At 42.2% G+C, this 19,010-nt stretch overlaps 1 protein-coding gene across 6 annotated transcripts in view; it reads left to right on the top strand.

Annotated features, from left to right (window-relative positions):
- tenm2a (teneurin transmembrane protein 2a) overlaps nucleotides 1–19,010 on the top strand; it is a 236,984-nt gene that overhangs the window by 194,259 nt on the left and 23,715 nt on the right. For 3 of the 6 annotated variants that reach the window (XM_019884309.1, XM_019884314.1, XM_019884313.1), the window contains 8 exons: nucleotides 5,897–6,019; nucleotides 8,181–8,407; nucleotides 8,950–9,145; nucleotides 10,560–10,661; nucleotides 11,916–12,110; nucleotides 14,656–14,856; nucleotides 16,665–16,850; nucleotides 17,708–17,734. In XM_019884309.1, the coding sequence (XP_019739868.1) occupies nucleotides 5,897–6,019; nucleotides 8,181–8,407; nucleotides 8,950–9,145; nucleotides 10,560–10,661; nucleotides 11,916–12,110; nucleotides 14,656–14,856; nucleotides 16,665–16,850; nucleotides 17,708–17,734 (1,257 nt within the window). The remainder of the gene's footprint in view (nucleotides 1–5,896; nucleotides 6,020–8,180; nucleotides 8,408–8,949; nucleotides 9,146–10,559; nucleotides 10,662–11,915; nucleotides 12,111–14,655; nucleotides 14,857–16,664; nucleotides 16,851–17,707; nucleotides 17,735–19,010) is intronic. The other 3 variants (XM_019884310.1, XM_019884312.1, XM_019884311.1) reach the window with 3 other exon arrangements.

The raw sequence follows: 19,010 nt of genomic DNA, 5'->3' as shown, positions 1-19,010 counted from the left end.
TATATATATATAAAGTGCCACTCAAAATTCAGCATTAGTATTAGTGACGGATGGACAGTCTTGGGGCGTCTGGTAGAGAAGCAAGCAAGAGGCTTCCTAAACTAATTAACAGGATAGAGGGCTGGTCTCAGCTACAATTACCAGCCTAATAGAGGTCAGAGTTGTTCATTTAGTGGCAATTTAAAACAGTTATTATGTTATTATTGGGATTATATATATATAAAGTGCCACTCAAAATTCAGCATTAGTATTAGTGACGGATGGACAGTCTTGGGGCGTCTGGTAGAGAAGCAAGCAAGAGGCTTCCTAAACTAATTAACAGGATAGAGGGCTGGTCTCAGCTACAATTACCAGCCTAATAGAGGTCAGAGTTGTTCATTTAGTGGCAATTTAAAACAGTTATTATGTTATTATTGGGATGGCCATGAGAGATGGGCAAAGAGAATTGAGCTGCCTTTGTGTGTACAAAGGAGGCAGACATTTCCACTCCCATGGTTTTTGAGGAGTTGTATTGCAACAGATTATTTGCAATAGCAAACTCCTTCACTCACATAGTATAAAAGCTAATTTTTCACACTAATGCTAATGCTAATGTGAGATCAAAGTGAGACCATGGACCGAGAAGGAAAGTTAGTGTGAACATGAAGTCATGCCACTGCCGCAAAACCCCTACCAGACGCCCGTTCATATTGCTCTTGCGTCATTCATAATGTTTCCAGCCACTAGGAAACACATTTTTTGGTGGTGATGTTTTAATCAGCTGCGGGAGTTCTCCATTTATTCCTGCCTTTGGCATTGTATCTTGGTGACAAGACTAAATCCTACTTTTATTTCAAACATCTACTACAATAATTTTATTATAAGTACAATAATAGACAAAGAAAATAAAATGGACTGTAAAAAGTTTTCGCTGAATGTACTCAATTTTATTTCGTAAAGTTGTTGCACAGAATAAAATTATCTGGATCCAAGGATTATTATTTTTTTTTTTTTTTAAGTAGACTACACTTCTACTTAAAAATGTATCTGGCTCCAAATGATTTTATTTTGTGAAGACGCTTGATGAAATGAAATTGAGTAAATTTAACCCACCATTTTTTCAGTGCAGTTTGAAAAGAAGTGGGAAGAAGTGGAATTTATGTATTCCCACCACTTATTCATACCTCATTATTCCAATACCATCCTTTCTTACTATAATCAATGCTGTAATTTTGTGATTTTCAGCTGATTTGAAAATCCATTGTAGCCCCAGAAATTCTTTCAGTATTAATCCCATCCAATCGTCGCTGCACTGGTGTATTAAATTGTCAGTTCCCAAAAAGTAGAAAGAAACAAGATAAGAGAGAAAGAGATAGAGAAATGACAATTCGGAAGGCATCTCGAGAGCACTCACGATTTCCCAACATCGGGGCATTCGGTGCATAGTCTGCCAAAAAGTCACCTTATTTCTCTTCCACTCTGTATTGTCCTCTAATGCAGAAATCCATTTACATCCTTTTACTCAGGACATATAAATACTTCCCAAACACACAATGCCGGTTGGTGTTTCTGTCTGATCGCCATGTTGGGAACCACTTACTGTGAGACCATGAATCATGACCATTTTCTTCCCCAACCAGTCAATTAATATGGAGCCATTTGTCACTTAAATCTTTCCCTTTCCGCTTCATCCTTTTCCTCTTTTCGTCTGCATGGCCCTCATTCATCTGCTCTTTTTCCCGCAACATCATCCCCTGCCTGTTTTCTTGCTCTTTTTCAACCTCGAGGGATTTGTGCATTAATATTCTCTCAGTTCTTGCTGTCTTTCCATATTCTCTCTGTTCCTCTTCTCACTCCAGACGTTCGGAAAGCGTGACACGATTTCTTCCTTCGGCCTCTGTCCATTGGCCTTCTCTGTGCTCAGCGGGCACCTCCTCCTTTTTCATCACCCCTCCTCCTTCTTCTGTCCACTGACCCTCACTCTTTCTTTTTTGTTACAGCATCACGTGCTCTGCTGCTTCGGATGCTGTCTTTTGCAGATGATACCGGCAAGCACTTTGCCTCTCTGAATTATGCATTGAGATTACATAAAAACCACATGAAGCAACTGATCTATTTTTAATCCAACTCGTTTGCTTGTTAAACCTGCTTCTCTGTGATCGTGTGTGTGTGTGTGTGTGTGTGTGTGTGACAAAGCTAACATGAGTAAGGGGAAGCTCAAGTTGAAAAGACCACAACCTAAATCTGACTATACTTCCCCTTGTCTCTGTCACTTGAATTTAATTCAAATTAGTGTTCTGGGTATGTTGCATCTCAGCGAACTGTAGTAGAAGCTTACAAACTTTGAAATTGGTTAAAATTATGGCAAAAAAAGATAAATAGATCAGTTTCATGTAATTACCCTTTGACAAAGAAGGTTATCTGGGAAAAAAAAAAAAAGAATACTGCTTGCCCGCGGCCCGGTGGTCCAGTGGTTAGCGCGTCGACCTCACAGTGCAGAGGTACCGGGTTCAATTTCAGCTCCGGCCTCCCTGTGTGGAGTTTGCATGCTCTCCCCGGACCTGCGTGGGTTTCTCCGGGTACTCCGGTTTCCTCCCACATTCCAAAAACATGCATGGCACCCTGATTGAACACTCAAAATTGTCCCATGGTGTGAGTGTGAGCACGGATGGTTGTTCGTCTCTGTGTGCCCTGCTAGCAACCAGTTCATGGTGTCCCCCGCCTGCTGCCCGAAGACAGCTGGAATAGGCCCCAGCACCCCCCGCGACCCTAGTGAGGATAAAGCGGATCAGAAAATGAATAGATGGATGGATACTGCTTGCCCTCTTTGTCTGCTGAGCTGTCTTATTGCAAAGACACCTGTTGCTTTGGATCCCCATCACAAAACAGAAAGAGTGCCACCTATGGGTGGCTTTTGCACCTCTCGAGAGCAAATGTCAGTCGGGAAACAACACACACAGCTCAGCAAAGGGCACGGCAGTCGCTTGTATTCTTGGGCATGACCTAGATTGAGAGCGCCATCACAATAGACGACGATTCATCTGATTCAATGGGTAATCTTTCCATCAACTTCTCCCCTCTGATACTATCTGTGTGTGCGCGTGTCACTGAACGCGTGCGGGGATGCAAGACTGTTATCTATGGGGAGGACAGGCAAAAGATAAGAAGGAAAGGCGGAGACTTCAAATGGAAAAGAGGGACACAAATGAAGGTCGACACGATGAGAGAAGAGGGCGAGAGGTGGCTGTGAGAGACAAGAAAGGACACTGTCCTTCCCCCACCGTCTGCCCAGCCATCCTTCCTTTTCCGCACACCTCCTCCGCTCCCCCCCCCAGAAGAATAAAAAAGAGCTGACGGTGGTGGAGGCCAGGCGTATAGCCCAGGTGTCAGCACCTTGCATCGCCTGGGAGCAAGGGAGAGAGGGAAGAATGAATAATAAAGAAGACACAAAAAACAGACAAGTAGCGATGAGATGTCTGGAGTGAGAATGAGTGTGCCCTGGCAGCGAATCCTGAAGCTACATCCACCTTTTCAGCAACGTTTACACTCCTCCCTGTGTGTGCAATGCCTTGACAAGTGGAGAAAGAATTTGACAAGAGCCAAATTGATTCCTGTGTTTCTGATGCAGGTGTTGCAGACTCCCATAGCGCGGGAGTGCCCGAGGCTGCGAGTCATAAATAACACCTGTATTCTACCTAAAATACGATACAATCGTGTATCAAAGTGTTGTTCTTCATATAGACCAGTGTTTTCCAAAATTTTTTGAGCCAGGGCACGCATTTTCCTTCTCATGCATGGCACACCACAAAGTAACTTACAAGGGCAGTAAAAATATGAATTATAATGTAACTCAGTCAAGAATCTGGGCCTGTTTAAAACCCTCATGTGGTATCTTTACAATATTTGATCACAATAAGGCAGCTTGATGGATGGATGGATGGATGGATGGACAGACAGAGAGAGATAGACAGACAAGAAATTTTGAGAATTGTTCCTATGAGAAGAATTTAAGAAACATAAAGATGAGACAGCATAGTGGTAGACTGGTTAGCACGTCCGCCTCACATTGCAGCGTTGCAGGGTTCGATTCTGGCTCCGGCCTTCCTGTGTGGAGTTTGCATGTTCTCCACGCACCTGCGTGGGTTTTCGCCCACACTCCAAAAACATGTGTGGCAGGTTAACATAATTCTAGAAATTGTCCCTAGGTGTGATTGTGAGCCTGAACGGTTGTTCGTCTGTGTGCTCTGTGATTGACTGGCTACCAATTCAGGGTATACCCCGCCGAATGCCCTAAGACAGCCGGTATAGGCTCCAGCTCGCCCTCAACCCTTGTGAGCAGAGGCAGATTGGAAAATGTATTCAAGAATCAAAGACAATTGGTAGATCAGTCTTTGAATTTATGTAAACTTTCAATTGATGAGTTTACATTAATTCAAAATTGTACTCAAGTAAATATTTGCTACAAGCTTCATAAAAAAATGGGTAGTAGTTGTAATCACAATTATGGAAAACTGCAATTAAGGAGTTGAAAAAAATGTGATTTAAATGGGCTTTTCTACCTTGGGTACACAAAGCACTTCACACTATTAGTGCATTCACCTTCTGATGACACAGCATCAGGACCAGCTGGCGGTTCAGTGTATCTTGCGCAAGGTCAGAATGACCGGGGATCAAACCAGCAACCTCTGGGTTGGGGAACAACCATTCTGCCACTGAGCCATGCCTCCCCATTTTGAAGTATATTATCTTGAATACGTAGTGCAGCAGACAAAGCTTCTTCGTTTACACCTAGAAGATTATTCAAAATAGATTGAACCGAACAACTACCACAAAAAAAAAAAACAAATCCAAATTTATGCATGCCCGGGCCAAATATTGAATGAAGTGTATGTTTATTTGGTGAATGGGCATCATTTAGTTTTACCGAAAAGAGACACTGGAGCTTGCAAATTAAATATTGGCACTACACGTTCTTATTTCTTATGGTTGTTTAATGTTGTAGAATGTATCCCTATGAAAGTTGTTTTTTTTTCCTTTTAATGTTGTATGTATGTAATTGACATTTTTCACATGTTACCATTGATATTTAATAGGTCAATTTTCCTTTGTCGTCCATCCTACTGAAAATTTATCGTTCATCAGATATTCCATCGAATTCAAGGTATCCATAAATTCCCTTCCAATGACTGTCTGATACGCATAAATTGGTATGGAGATAAAGGAGCGAATATTCAGGGTATGTATTGTAAGAAACCTCTTGAAAATGAGATAGAGATGAGACAGATGAGTTAGTCTCGGGGAGTTCATCCCTCAAATAAAGTTCTGAATAAGGACACAGAAAAAAAAAAGTTAAGAGCATGAGGTACAAACACAGTCCCTTCCCCACAGCAGACAATAATAGAACATGGAAGGAAAAGAAGAGGACAAGAGAAGGAGTCACAGAGTGATCTCTTCAGAGAGCAATCTGTCATCTGCTCTCTGAGAGATGGAGTAAAGGCCCCCAAATAAAAGCAGGAGATGCTGTCAGCTTGAAAGACGGTTGTGAGATGCCGAGGTGTAGAGGAAGAAAAATGTAAAAAAAAAAAAAAAAAAAATTTTTTATAGGTTTGCTGCCAGTTTTGTCAGACTTTCTCAGCTTTATACTTTAAGCATCTCATGCCGAGTTAATGGCTTCTTCTTCTTTTTTTTTAATTGATAGCAGTGACACAGAATAAAAAGAGCATTCGATGAAAGCTGCCCGAGTAGCCGTGTAAATGACAGTCTATACTTAGAGGGTTGATCCTGCGATTCTCTCTGGCGTGATGAGCTTTCAAGCGTGTTTGTTATCATACCAAACTTCATCGTGTATTGTTCATGTCATATGTCCTCAAACACCCCGCCACTCTCCTCCTTCCTGTCTCTGTCCGTTTGTGTGCAGCAATCAACCTACTGGGTTTGACGTGGCAGCTGAAGCCGTCCGACGGCCCGGTGTTAAACAACGGACTGGGGGCCGCTGTGCCTGTGAACAGTGATGTGGCCACGCTGCCTTCTGGAGGCAGAGGTATGAACTGCAGTACGCACGCCCTCTGAAACAGCCTCAACCATGACTGCAGAGATGGACACGTTGCAAGCAAAAACACTCAATAGAACAGGATAAGACAAACCAGATATGGAGACTTCATGGTTTCATGGTTCAATTTGAAAAAAGAAAACAAAAACAAAAAAACAAATGATGAAAATATGTTCCAGTTATACCTTTTGGTGCTGTGGTGATCAGATTCAGTTTTATTTGCTGAGTCACATTGCTGAGTGTTGTGCTGGGTGACTTGGATAAGTAAAGGATTCGCGAACAAAAGAAGAAGAAAAAAATCTCGTAAAAATAGAAGTTGGATTCAAGTCCTTCAGTAAAAAAACGTTTTAAGTGCAAAAGTAAAAAGTTTTGTTTTTTTACTGTCAATTACATACAATACTTGATTCAGCATTAAAAAAAATTGCTGTACGCAAGGCATTTTCCCTCTTTTATTGCTTTGCAAATTGTTTGTCGTAGAAGAAACAAATAAATGGACACAGCTTCGCTTAAATTCTGACTGGATAATCTGGTCTGAACTTCCATGTCCTGCATGAAAACCACTAAAAGACACAACAAAAATGCTAAATTAGTGACAACTGTAAGAAATCCAGTTGATTGTAATATGTTTCAGATCAAATGGAGATTTCCTAATGCCAGAAGCTGGTGGTTTTCAGGCTAGCACAAGACAATGCATTCGCCACAAATGGTTCTTATAGCAGATGGTGTAAAATATTCTCTTACATAATGCAATGGATGTGGAATAGCTGTCATCTTTGAATCTGTTGCATCTTGATCGAAAATGCTCTCAGGTTCAAATCTTGGCATGATGCCCCTGTTCTTGTTTTTTCCCCAAGACTTCGATCAATAAATCAAGATCTCATCCACTGTTGACTTCACTCTTCTCCGTATGCATCTTTGAACAGAATATCGTCATCCGCAGATGTTGAAAAAGTAACGAGCAGAAAGCGAAGTCCAGATAACTGAGAATTTGAATTCAGTACAGTAACAAAGTACTTGTACTCTCCAAACCCAGCCCTCGCGCTGTTCCCTTTGGCGGAGATAATAATGGACCTTCAACTAACTGTGTTGTTGTCTTTTGAGTTGACAAAAAAAAAAAAGAATAGCGCAATTTACAGTCCACTGCCCCTGCCTTCAAAGCTTTTAAATAACATTGTCTGCTGCTAATAGAGTTTTGCACCCAAATGGGCTCATACCAACTTAAAGATGTCCATAAATTACAGCGCCATGTGAGCTATGCCATCACTAAGAGCTTTTTAACCACTCTGCTGAGTTATGGAGAGCAATCATCCGTTTATCAGCCAAATAAAATATCAGTATATTCACCCACACCCCCACTGCATTGTTTTAAGGAGCCACCTCCATGCATTCTTCTTGTTTCACTTACTCTGCATGCTTACACAGCATGGACGACTTGTTTGAAGCTACTTTGTGCCTAAGCTCAGCAGTATGACCGAGAGGGCTGTGTTCTCAGATGTTGTTATTCGCCATGTAACTTTGACTGCTTCACTATTCTGCACACACGTTCTTCTTGCCGGTATATTTTCATGTCTGCGCTCCAAAGCCGCCAGGGTTAGATGGCTGTCCTGATTGCAGGCTGCTGTGAGTTTCGTCCTGCAATTCTGTGTGCTTAGCTGCTTTATCCTCAGTCTTTAAGACCAGTAATATAGTTTTTTTAGTTACACAACGGTATCACACTGCACCTCGATTTCACAGCGAACTACATTTATTTTTACGTTAACTTTTACAGCTAAAAGTTCTTTTCGGCTCCGTCTAAACTTCTGCTGGAATGCATGGGCTCGTGTTTTAGCCACGCCCACACAGTCGAGCGGCATAACCTAACAGTATATTGGAGTTTTATTCTGTGTGACTCCATAGACTAAACTGGTTTTATCATATCTAAATTTAGTGTATTGAAGGGTGCAGACGATTAGGAAGATGCAGAACAAGCAAATAGAAGGTAACTCGATAAAACAGTCAAAACCAGGTCACAATCTAAAAATGTGTGCCAAAGAGGCCGAAATCTAAAAGTTCTCACTCTCTGCCAATCAAATGCCCTGACGTACATAACAAGTTTATTTTGTTCTAAGCTTTTGATTCAGACAAGCAATGGCAGTAATCACAGATTATGCAGTTTCTTTCCCCCTCGCCCCAGGTCCGTGGACGGGACGGAACAGCAGTATCGACACGGGCAACATTGATGTCGGGAGGAGAGTGACTCAAGAAGTCCCGCCTGGTGTATTTTGGAGGTCCTTGTTGTACCTCAGTCAAGCGCAGTTCCTCAAGTTCAACATATCCTTGGGCAAGGATGCCCTGTTCGGAGTCTATATTCGTAAGGGCCTGCCCCCTTCACATGCACAGGTAAATAGCGGCAAAAGCAAAGGAAGATCTGATACTTCCTTTGACATGTCTCTACGTTCTAGTCACACAAATAGCATTTTATTAATTAGTCCCATGCATAGAGAAACCATTAGCATCAGTTCTCATGACGTGCATGATATTTGGTGATGCGTTGCTTGAAACAAACTCACTGAATCCATGAATTACATTGAATGAAATCTTACATCAATGTGACCCTTCGATTTATTACAAAGTTAAGAGCCGTGTTGATTTGTAGATAACCATTTCACTTCCTGAACAGGCTAGTTTTTTGAAACCGACATTTGTGGCCAGTGAGCTCCATAGTCCCTGTGGTTCTCTTTGTTTGTCTTCTGCAGCCTTTCCTCACAGTTTCCAGCCACTCTTACACTTTTACTGACATTTACTGTATTTTACTGACCCACACAGTTAAATGTCACACTCTTAAAAAAAGCAACACTCACACTTCCTGGCTGAATTCCAGATTTGACGCTATTCTGATTCCTCACTTTTCATTGAAATTTCTCCCCTACATTTTCCTGCAGTATGATTACATGGAGCGCTTGGATGGGAAGGAGAAATGGAGTGTGGTGGAATCTCCAAGAGAGAGGAGGAGCATCCAGACCGTGGTTCTTAATGAGGCAGTGTTTGTCCAGTACCTGGATGCCGGAGCCTGGCATCTGGCCTTTTACAATGATGGTCGTGAGAGAGAGACAGTTTCCTTCAGTACAAACATAATGGGTGAGTCAATATCATAACAAAACAAAATAGTAAGGTGGATATCTCGTCTAGCCACTACAACATGCAGGCTTTTAAAATGCAATTTATATGTACAGTATAAGGTGTGTGTGAGTGTGCACAAGTGTGTGTGTGTGTGTGTGTGTGTGTGTGTGTGTGTGTGTGTGTGTGTGTGTGTGTGTGTGTGTGTGTGTGTGTGTGTGTATATATATATATATCAGCTACAACTGATTACCTTTTTTGTAGTCTCCCCATCTGCTATCTCTGCAATGAGGTAAGAGGAACTAGAATGGTTAAATTAATAACTCTCGTATAGTGTCGCTCAAAATCGAGCACTTGTAAAGGCTCATTTTAATATTATTCCTGGCCTGTGCAATTTGTATGCATTTTCGTTGTCCTAGAAGCAATAGACAAAACCACTCAGTTACTTGAAATAGTCATCAATAAAAATCCTGGAGTAATCAAACCCCAACAAAAACTGAATGCTGCTTTGACCTCCCAAATTAATTATTTCGAGCTCCTGAAGGGACTGCAATTAATTTCGACTGTGTTTGGGGCACTATGACGAGAACATGACAGAATAAGTCAAGCAGAGCGAGAAAGAATCCTTCAGCGTTGCTGTCTCATGTCAGCGCTTTTACACCAGGGGGACTGTCGAGGAGCAGAGGCCGAGGTGGCAAGGGCACAGTGGAGTGAGTCAAGAGTGGGGAGCTGGTGGGAAGCCATAATGGTGGGGGCCAAGCCACAACGGGGTGAAGTGGTGGGAAGTATGCGAGGAGTGGAAGAGAGGTGGCATTAGGATAAGAGGCAGACGAGGGCTGGAGATTCGCAGGAAACAGATGAGGACACCGACAGAAGAGAAGGAAAGGCAGGATTTCACTTGAGTAGCGAGAGTGGGATCTGACAAAATCATAATGGGACCGCATTAGCAAACCCCGCTGAACTCTCTTCTCAGCGGATTTAGTGACATCAAAAGTCAATAGAATACCAAAATGTAACACTCCAACTTGCATCGCAATCCATATTTGGTTGTGATAATAATGCCTTTGTGGCCTCAAGTGAGGGGTAAGCTGTTACCAAAATTTTAGGATGTTTCTTTTTAATAACTAATTGAGAGAGACAAAGCGTGTAAGGGCTAAAACACGTTACTTGAATTTAATTCTGAGGTCAAGATAAATAGAAGGAAGCCTTCTGCCGGAATGAATGCATTCACTCACCCCGTTGGAAAAAGCCCCAGGAAAAGATTAAATACATTTCCTTTTGATACTGCATGTGTACAAATGTGAGATTTGGAGCTTCTTTGCTCCACACGAATCTGAACAAGTGAATAGTGGCAATGGTTTAATGAACGCTTTGATGCTTTCTCACCATCTTCTTACTCTCCCTGCATCTCTGTCACACTTTGTCTTCCTCACAGATTCTGTGCAAGAGTGCCCGCGCAATTGCCATGGGAACGGAGAGTGCAATTCTGGCGTATGCCATTGCTTCCCAGGATTCCACGGCATGGACTGCTCCAAAGGTATTGGCTACTTACCATCGTATTCCTTCCCTAATTAGAGAAACATCATCGAAGAGAGGAGGTTTGGGACAATTAAGTGCGGTGACAAGATGACTGATGATGAATGGCAGCTTGTCAAACCAATGTCTCCCTTGCTCGGTGCTCACCTGAGATAGACAGTTTTGATGAATAGTTTCGTTACCTTTTGCCTGTAATTACCCTTTGTGTCAGTGGCATACTCCAGCCTCCTAACCACTCTATTTAGTCTCCACCCAGTAATGGGAAGGTGGCGTGTGTGTGTGGAGGTGAGCAAAGTGAGTTGTACAAATGTCGTTGAAATTAGGTTCACGTAAAAATCCCGGCAAAAGGAATTTTTCCATCTTTCTACTTGTGTATAATACGGTCCCCCGATCTGCACATTTTAGTTACCGTTTCCCTCGGAGGGCCGTTCTGACTGAAACCAGAGAAAAGGCGTCAAGAATAACGGTTTATTCAACTGTTGTGTAAGTTACTGTAATGAGAGTTTTGGTTACAAGAAAAAGCTTACAATATCTCTCTTATTTGTTACATATGAGAATTTGATTTTTTTTTACAAATTTTTAGTAAGCATCATGGAAGTTGATTTGCTTTCGCAGGCCACATAAAATGATATGGCGGGCCAAATCTGGCCCACGGGCCTTGAGTTAGACACCATGGTTTAGAGTGATGAATTAACCTACTGAGCATGTTTCGGGAATGTGGGATGAAAGCGGAGTACCCGGTCAAAACCCACAGAGGCAAGGGGAGACAACAAGTCCGCACAGGAATCGAACCCACGACCTCTGCACTATGGGGCGGACGAGCTAACCAGTCTCTCACTGTGCCGCCCATTTTAAAATTATGTTTTTGAAAATCTTGTCTACACTCTTATTTTAGTAAGCTATTTTATTTATTTATTTATTTTTGCTTTTCTTTCAGATCACCCTTAACTCTGTTCTACTTCTAATTACAGTATGTGAAGCATATTAAGATATCCTTTATTTGTCCCACACTGGGGAAATTTACAATTTTGTTTATTTTATAATATTGACTTACATTGTGTATGATATGTGCTATAAATCAGTGATTCCATATTCGTTACAACCCCTCGGTACTGCGCAGGTACACAATGCGACTTTTTTTTTCTTATCAAGCCTCCCCAGCAAAACCCAACCATGATTTAGGATCTTTATTTTATTCCTTGCAAAATTGACCAGATTTTACAGTATTTTCCCCCTCCTCCTTGTTTTCCGCCAGCGGCATGCCCGGTGCTGTGCAGTGGAAACGGCCAGTACGACAAAGGCTCCTGTGCATGTTACAGTGGATGGAAAGGACCTGAGTGTGATGTCCCTGTCACGCAATGCCTTGACCCGCTTTGCAGCGGCCACGGCAGCTGCACCAATGGTAACTGTGTGTGCTCCATCGGCTACAAAGGCCAGAGCTGTGCTGAAGGTGAGAGGAGGTCCATTTCAATAATTGTGAAATACTTGGGAAGGTTGAAGTAATGCCATTGGGCATGGGAGAATTGAGTATGAAATGTTACAAAATGTGCTTCACTCTGGTATGTTGAAACGGTGTTATTTCCCAGATGGCTGAATGAAAATTTGGTCAATCCTCTAAATCAATAAACATTAGATTTAGAGGATTAAGGCATACATTTGAACCCGTAATTTTCTTCACATTGCTGTGAATTTGTTGGCCAAGCGTGGGTTGCAACCTATAGACTGTTAACATTCTCTACAGTAGTTGTAGGCCGGTATTGAGAAAACTTTAAGCAGTCCGACCTGGCACCAGATGCAGCAGAATGCTCCTTTATCTGGACCGGCCGTTACAAAAATGGATCAAATGATCCGGATTTGTCAATCTCACTTTTTGCTATCTAGGATCAGGTAATCCATTTTATGTTTTCTATGCCGGTTTTTTCAAAGCAACACTGGATTGGATCACCCTGAGCAACCGTTTTCAAAATTACCAAATCTCGTTTACCAGTGCCCTCAATGGGGCAACATATCACAATGTGGGCTGCTGGCAATGGAAAGAGACAAAACACAAAAAAACGTTCACTCGATTTATGATTTATGTTATGACACCTCCTCTTAGCCACAACAAATAACAAATATACAGAATTTAAACAAAGTACTGTGGAGATTTTCAAGAAGTCATAAATTAACAAAATAAAAAAACGTTTTTGCTCTATTAGATATTACTAAATAAAGCCCCTCCCCTTACGTCAACATTTTTCCTTGGTGCCAAGAGGTTTCAAGATGGCACCAAAGCAATATTATTATAGTACAATATTAGACATGGCTTTGGCCTGAGCACCAAAACAGTGAACGGGGAGCAGCACTTTTGGTAAATCACAGAGAACGTTGCTAAAAAAAAAAAAAAAAAAGTGTGCAACTAGGCAAATTTCCACGTGATTAACAGAATATGCAGGGTTTCACGGTTTGGTTCCTTACTTGCATGCCTGCATTAAAAACTATTTATATTTGTAGTCACCGTAGTTGATAATACTGTGCTTAATTGACTGTATGATTTAATTTCTTCTCAGAGAAGCCAAGTGAGCCAGTTTAGGAATAAAAAGGGGTGCATTCACTTTGTAATTCGTCATCAAACTTGGAGAGATGCCCGGAGCGAAAAAAGTCAAATATACAAGGAATACTATTTCAATCTTAGCTGACTTGAAAATTGAATTCAATTGATATCGCGCACCATGTTGCCCATGCGATACCCTGCTGAAGTCTTGTGAGCATTGACTCGATAAAGATGCATCACTGTGTGTCATTTCTTTTCCCAGCCATAATGTCTCCGCATATGGTGATTATTTTAGAAGAAACATGGTTGTTTGCAGCCAAACAAGCACATCGTACATTCACCGCTACACCCTGCCTCACGCCAGTGTGACAGATCATCATCGCTCGATCTCACACTGAGCGAGCGTCCCTTCCCTCCATATATACACAAAGTTGACGGATGGTACTGCAGCCAAACACATCACATATTTTTATTAAGGGATTCAATGGCATCTATTGATCTCCGTTACAAAGTACCTGCCTGCCACACTCTTGGTCGTCACAGAGATGAACGAGCAAGATTTGGAAAAATGGCATCAAAGTTTAAGGGGTCAAAGCAGCAATATAAGGTGAAATGCGTGCCAGTAAGAATGGGAGGCTTTGAATGAGCATGAGCAAGTGTGTCCCAGAGGGAAAGATGAAGAGGATTAAGAGTGGAGTAGGACGAGTGTTTCGGAGATTGGCAGGCCAAAGAGGTCAAGGGAATAGGTTGCAGAACGAGGTCAGCATTGCTCCTGGTCTTCACCTGAAATCAATCTCTTCTCCTCTGCTTTCATATCTGATATTCATCCCAGCAGAGTCCCTCAAACAATTTACCTGGAGTGCCGCTGACATGAAAATCAATAACTGTGAGTCGCCTTTTCTGCCAGGCAAACACAAATGGAGATTGCGATGTGGGAGCATGCGTGCAAAAAGGTAGTGGGGGAGATCAATAGTGGCTGAGGAGTGAAAAGAGGACGAGGTGAGGATGAGTGAGCTTGACAGAGCAAAAAGGGCAAGCCAGAGGAAGGGTCAGGTTGGAGGGGGTAGGGTTTTTTTTTTTTTTACTTGAGAGGAGGTCATTTGTCAAATTGTTTTGTTTTGTTCTTCTTTTGTTGTGGGTCTTTTTTTTTTCCGTCGCGGGCCGTTTGTCAGATTCTCCTGAGTAGACATCACATGCACATGTTGCTCTTTCATAGCAGTACACAATTAAAAGATGCTGCTATTCATTATTGTGTGCTTTAATTGCCCCAGTGATTTCTGCTTGTCTTGTCTTTTCTTGTATTATCTTTTGGTGTACACAAAGGATGAAAAGATGCCTCCTGTCATTTCTGTCTTTAAACACCTACTCATAACATTTCTTTGTCTACAAGCGTAAACTGTGATGTGCCATTTGCTCATTTGCGGTGGTCTTTTTTTGATTGGATTTCTCTTGCTTTATGCAGTGGATTGCCTGGACCCGACGTGTTCCAACAATGGCATCTGTGTGAATGGTGAGTGCCACTGTAAGCCAGGCTGGGGGGGGCTCCACTGTGAGCTGCCTCGTGCCCAGTGTCCGGACCAGTGCCACGGCCATGGTGCCTTCATTCCAGACACTGGGCTCTGCAGCTGTGACCCAAACTGGATGGGACCTGACTGCTCTATGGGTAAGTCCAAACAAAGAGATCCTGATGTTAGCAGGCATCTAATTAGCCAATTGTATATTTTTGTGGGATAAATAATAGAGAGCTATTGATACTGTATATCCTTACAGCTTGGTATTTTTATTATTTTGCCAATTAAGATACAAAATAATGAATCTGAACACCTGAATAACCCCTGTGACATTGTGCAGTATTGTGGTGAAGTCTTAGATTTGTGTTTTTAATGCGAACATAACCAGGTCATATGAAAAAAAAAAAACACACAAAATAACAAAGACTAAAGTGACACCTATTGAGTGTGACCACGCTTTAATTCAGCACAGTTTACGGTATGAACTAAGGGAAATGCAGACAATTAAAGTGAAAACTAGATCACAATAACATGATTGGTATGAAAAAAAAAAAAGCTCAGCTAATGGCCGCCGAAGATGTTGTCGTAGTGACGTATGTTGTTATGAAGCCATAAACTTGACCGTTTAAATAACACACATAATAACTCATTTGTTTATTGGAATATGTGTATGAATTATTTATTGATACCCCCCAAAAAAATTTTATGCAATGACAACCAAAACAATATTGCTAATGCCATCATAGTTAATGAAGATGCAGTGCACCCTTCCAAGAAATGGATGGCCTGACAAAGTAATAAAAAAATATCCTGCTTCCCCTTGCTGCTGTGAGAGCAAAGTTGTATTTAAGAAAACAACATTAAAAAAACAAAAAACAAATGCCAAATTGAAGCAGAGTGAAAATAAATGTCGATATTTTTACTGTTTCGCTCTCACAGGACTTGGTGAGAATTTAGCACCCTTTTAAGATTATCAATGCAGTCATTACAGGCCATAACACATGAAGAAAAACAAGTTCTGGACCAAAATTACTTTGCTGAAAATTATAGTATGCGGTGACACCTACATTCTCGTAAATTCCCATTGTGAAGTGGAAAACAAGTCGTCCCGTGCATACATATCAGGAGCATTTTTACATTCGGTGTCTTTCATAAAATAAAGCCAGCAGCGATTCTCAGCAGCAGGACTTCAGCATTCATTAAAAGTGCAGCAATGCTTGACTTTAATATAAACAACATTGTTCCACTCAGCAGTATCCCTCAGCAAGTATAGAGCGTTCCGAACATCTGTGCAAATTGCATCCCGAGCACACGGGGGTCTCAGACACATAATCAAACTTGTAGCATCTCATCACATGCATCTGGCTACACATAGGCACTGTAATGGGGGTGCGGGGAATATGCACATTTCTATTGGTCCACATAATTGAACTTGTCACCTACGCTGCAATAAAGACTGCAATAAATTTAAAACCCCAAATAATAAAGTACCGGTACTGTAATACTCTTGGTTACACTCAATCCGTGATTTTTATATCAGGTTGTCCACCACCTCCGACAATATTACATCGTATTACATAATAATATTACATTGTAGCTACCATAGAATATTGCAGTTTTATTTCGGATTGCATTTAACGTTTATGGGAACCTACTATAACCGGATATTCCTTCACTCCACGTTAGGTCGGACACTTGCCAACACATTTTGAACCCTATTAAAAAAAAATGTAGTCCTACACAACTGCAAAAGTGCAGGTAGCTGCACAGCCTAAAGAACACATCTCGCAGTGTTGCTGAAAACTGAAAGTGAATATGTTTGTTGAAGCCGCAATGATGATCCGGCTTTTGACCATTTTAAAAGCGTCCTTTATGTCTGACTCTCATCAGTACTCCGTACGGAGTTTTCAATTTCTGTGGCGTATCTGATACCGAGTCTAAATCTCCCTCTCTCCTGCAGAGGTGTGTTCCGTAGACTGTGGAACACACGGAGTGTGCATGGGTGGAGCTTGCCGCTGTGAGGACGGCTGGACGGGCGCAGGCTGTGATCAGCGTGTGTGCAACCCGCTTTGCATCAAACATGGAACCTGCAAGGATGGCAAGTGTCAGTGTCACCAGGGCTGGAATGGAGAGCACTGCACTATCGGTGAGAGCAATTTACTGCGCGTGTGTGGAGGTGGGGGCGGGGTTAATGTGCTTCGCTGTGCACCGAGCAGCAGCACCCAGTCATATTAATCTGTCAAGCCTGTCCAACTTTGTCAACAAATTAGGCTGGAAGAAGTTTAGGAAGAACGAGAATCAATCAGAACAAAAAAAAAAAAAAAAAAGTGGTTCCCAAACTCAGGAGCAAGAATTAGCAGTTTTGTAAGCTTGAGGAAGCCCTTCAAGCACCAAGGTTTTTGATAAAAGGTGAAACTTTTCACCTGACTGATGTCAAAAAAAAAAAAAGAAAAGTGAATGCTTGGTGTGTTTGTGTGTTTCCCCCAATGTCAATCAATCAATGTCTCATAGTGACATCACTGTCACTTTGGATGGATGAGTGCCAGTTTCTTTGGATTCACCCACAGTGCTTTTAGTCGCAATGTCTCATTTTGCTGTCACCGCAAGCGCTGTGATTGCAACCTGATACACACACCCGTCAGACCAACACTTACATACGCTCTCACACACACACACACACACACACACACACACACACACACACTAACACACAACTCCCTCCAACACATACGAAAGCACAGGGGAATAGCAGTTTATGATCTCCTCATTTTCCCCCCCATCAGAAAGTAGGGCAGCTTTGACTGCGGCATCGGCCCGAGATGAAAGAATTGTCAGGCCTCAGCTTGGCGCAGCGCAAACTCCACCAGCAGCAGACACTCACAGCTTATCTCAGTTTGCCTGTTGTTCATTTCAGCTCTGCATGATGTTTCTTGCATCGATTTATTCCTTTATTTGCCAATTCTCCCATTGTCTTACCTTTTGCACGTTTTCCTCCCACTGCAGACCATGGGAGCATGGTTGACAAAGCAGGTACCGTATCTTGACTCTGGTGTTTTGTTCATTAGCCTGTGGTGGTAGAAGCTAGCTGCTACATTTGTGGGCTCTTGGCCTGGCTTGGCTCCGTAGACACTGTGGTGCTATCTGTATGTAGATTAGGGTGCCAGTCTCAATGATAACTCCCTACATGTAGTGCACTCCCTATTACAGCGGTGCACTACTGCAGGGGTCCGGTGTCATTGAGCCCAGACGCGGGGGGGGTGCCGTAGAGCCGAGCGTGGTATCAGCAGTGTTGAGGCGCTGTGCTGTCAACGTGTGGATGTGCATGCATGTGAGAGCGTTTCTGTGTAGCGCACAAAGAATCTGCCAATAAATAGCTCTGGTATTCCGAGTCGTGTCTTACGTGAAACTCTGCCGCTTCACAAAAGGAGCAAATGATGAAAGCCCGAAAGAACATTTTGAAGGAACTGGAAAATTTCTGAGGCTGCTGATGCAAACATTACAGAGCTGTTGAATGTCTTTGTGCCTTTATATTTGGGTATTTGTGGCACCTTCCATGATCATTTGTGCTAGACGAGTGAATCAATGTATTTTCTGAGCATGCAGTGGGTGTGTATGAAGAAAATTCTGTCTGACATCTCGACCTCTATCCCAAATTCACCCTATTTAACTTACTTTAAAGTCACCGCTATCACAAATCCAAACGGGATCACAACTATTGTCTGGTTGAGGCATAGAGACTGCATGGCAGTACGGGTCCCCAGCGCAATGTTGAGAGCTTCGTCTCACCTTCGACACTTAATGCAATAGCTCTTATGAAAAACCTGTCCAGGAAAGAAAAAGGAAATTTAAAGGTCGGGGTTAAAGACAGAGCAGGAATAATTAGTGAAACAAATGAACCAAAGGAGAGACAATCCAACGACAGTGACTAAAAGAATATATGTTACAGCTTCCTACGATTGTCTGTGTTAAAGTGCAGTGTGTTATCTGATCTACCTTTCTGCAAGCACCTCTATTACCTTTAGTGGATGACCTTTAGAAAAGGTGACGCCGAACAAAGTCAACGCTAAAAATGTGTTTTTTTTCTCCTTTTTTTCATCATTGTGAAGTTTAACTTTCTTTCATGCGCTTTGTTCTCATTCTTTCTATCGGTCTGTCTCATTATCTTCCCCAGTCCTTAAAAACGATCTTTCTTTGTTCACACGCGGCAAACGACACAAGAGTGTGTGTGTGTGTGTGTGTGTGTGTGTGTGTGTGTGTGTGTGTGTGTGTGTGTGTGTGTGTGTGTGTGTGTGTGTGCGCGGCCACG

The sequence above is a fragment of the Hippocampus comes genome, unplaced genomic scaffold (genome assembly GCF_001891065.2).
Source record: "Hippocampus comes isolate QL1 unplaced genomic scaffold, H_comes_QL1_v1.1 scaffold156, whole genome shotgun sequence".
Taxonomy (NCBI): Eukaryota; Metazoa; Chordata; class Actinopteri; order Syngnathiformes; family Syngnathidae; genus Hippocampus; species Hippocampus comes.
The sequence above is the reverse complement of the archived record's forward strand: the minus strand, read 5'-3'. Positions and strand labels throughout refer to the sequence as shown.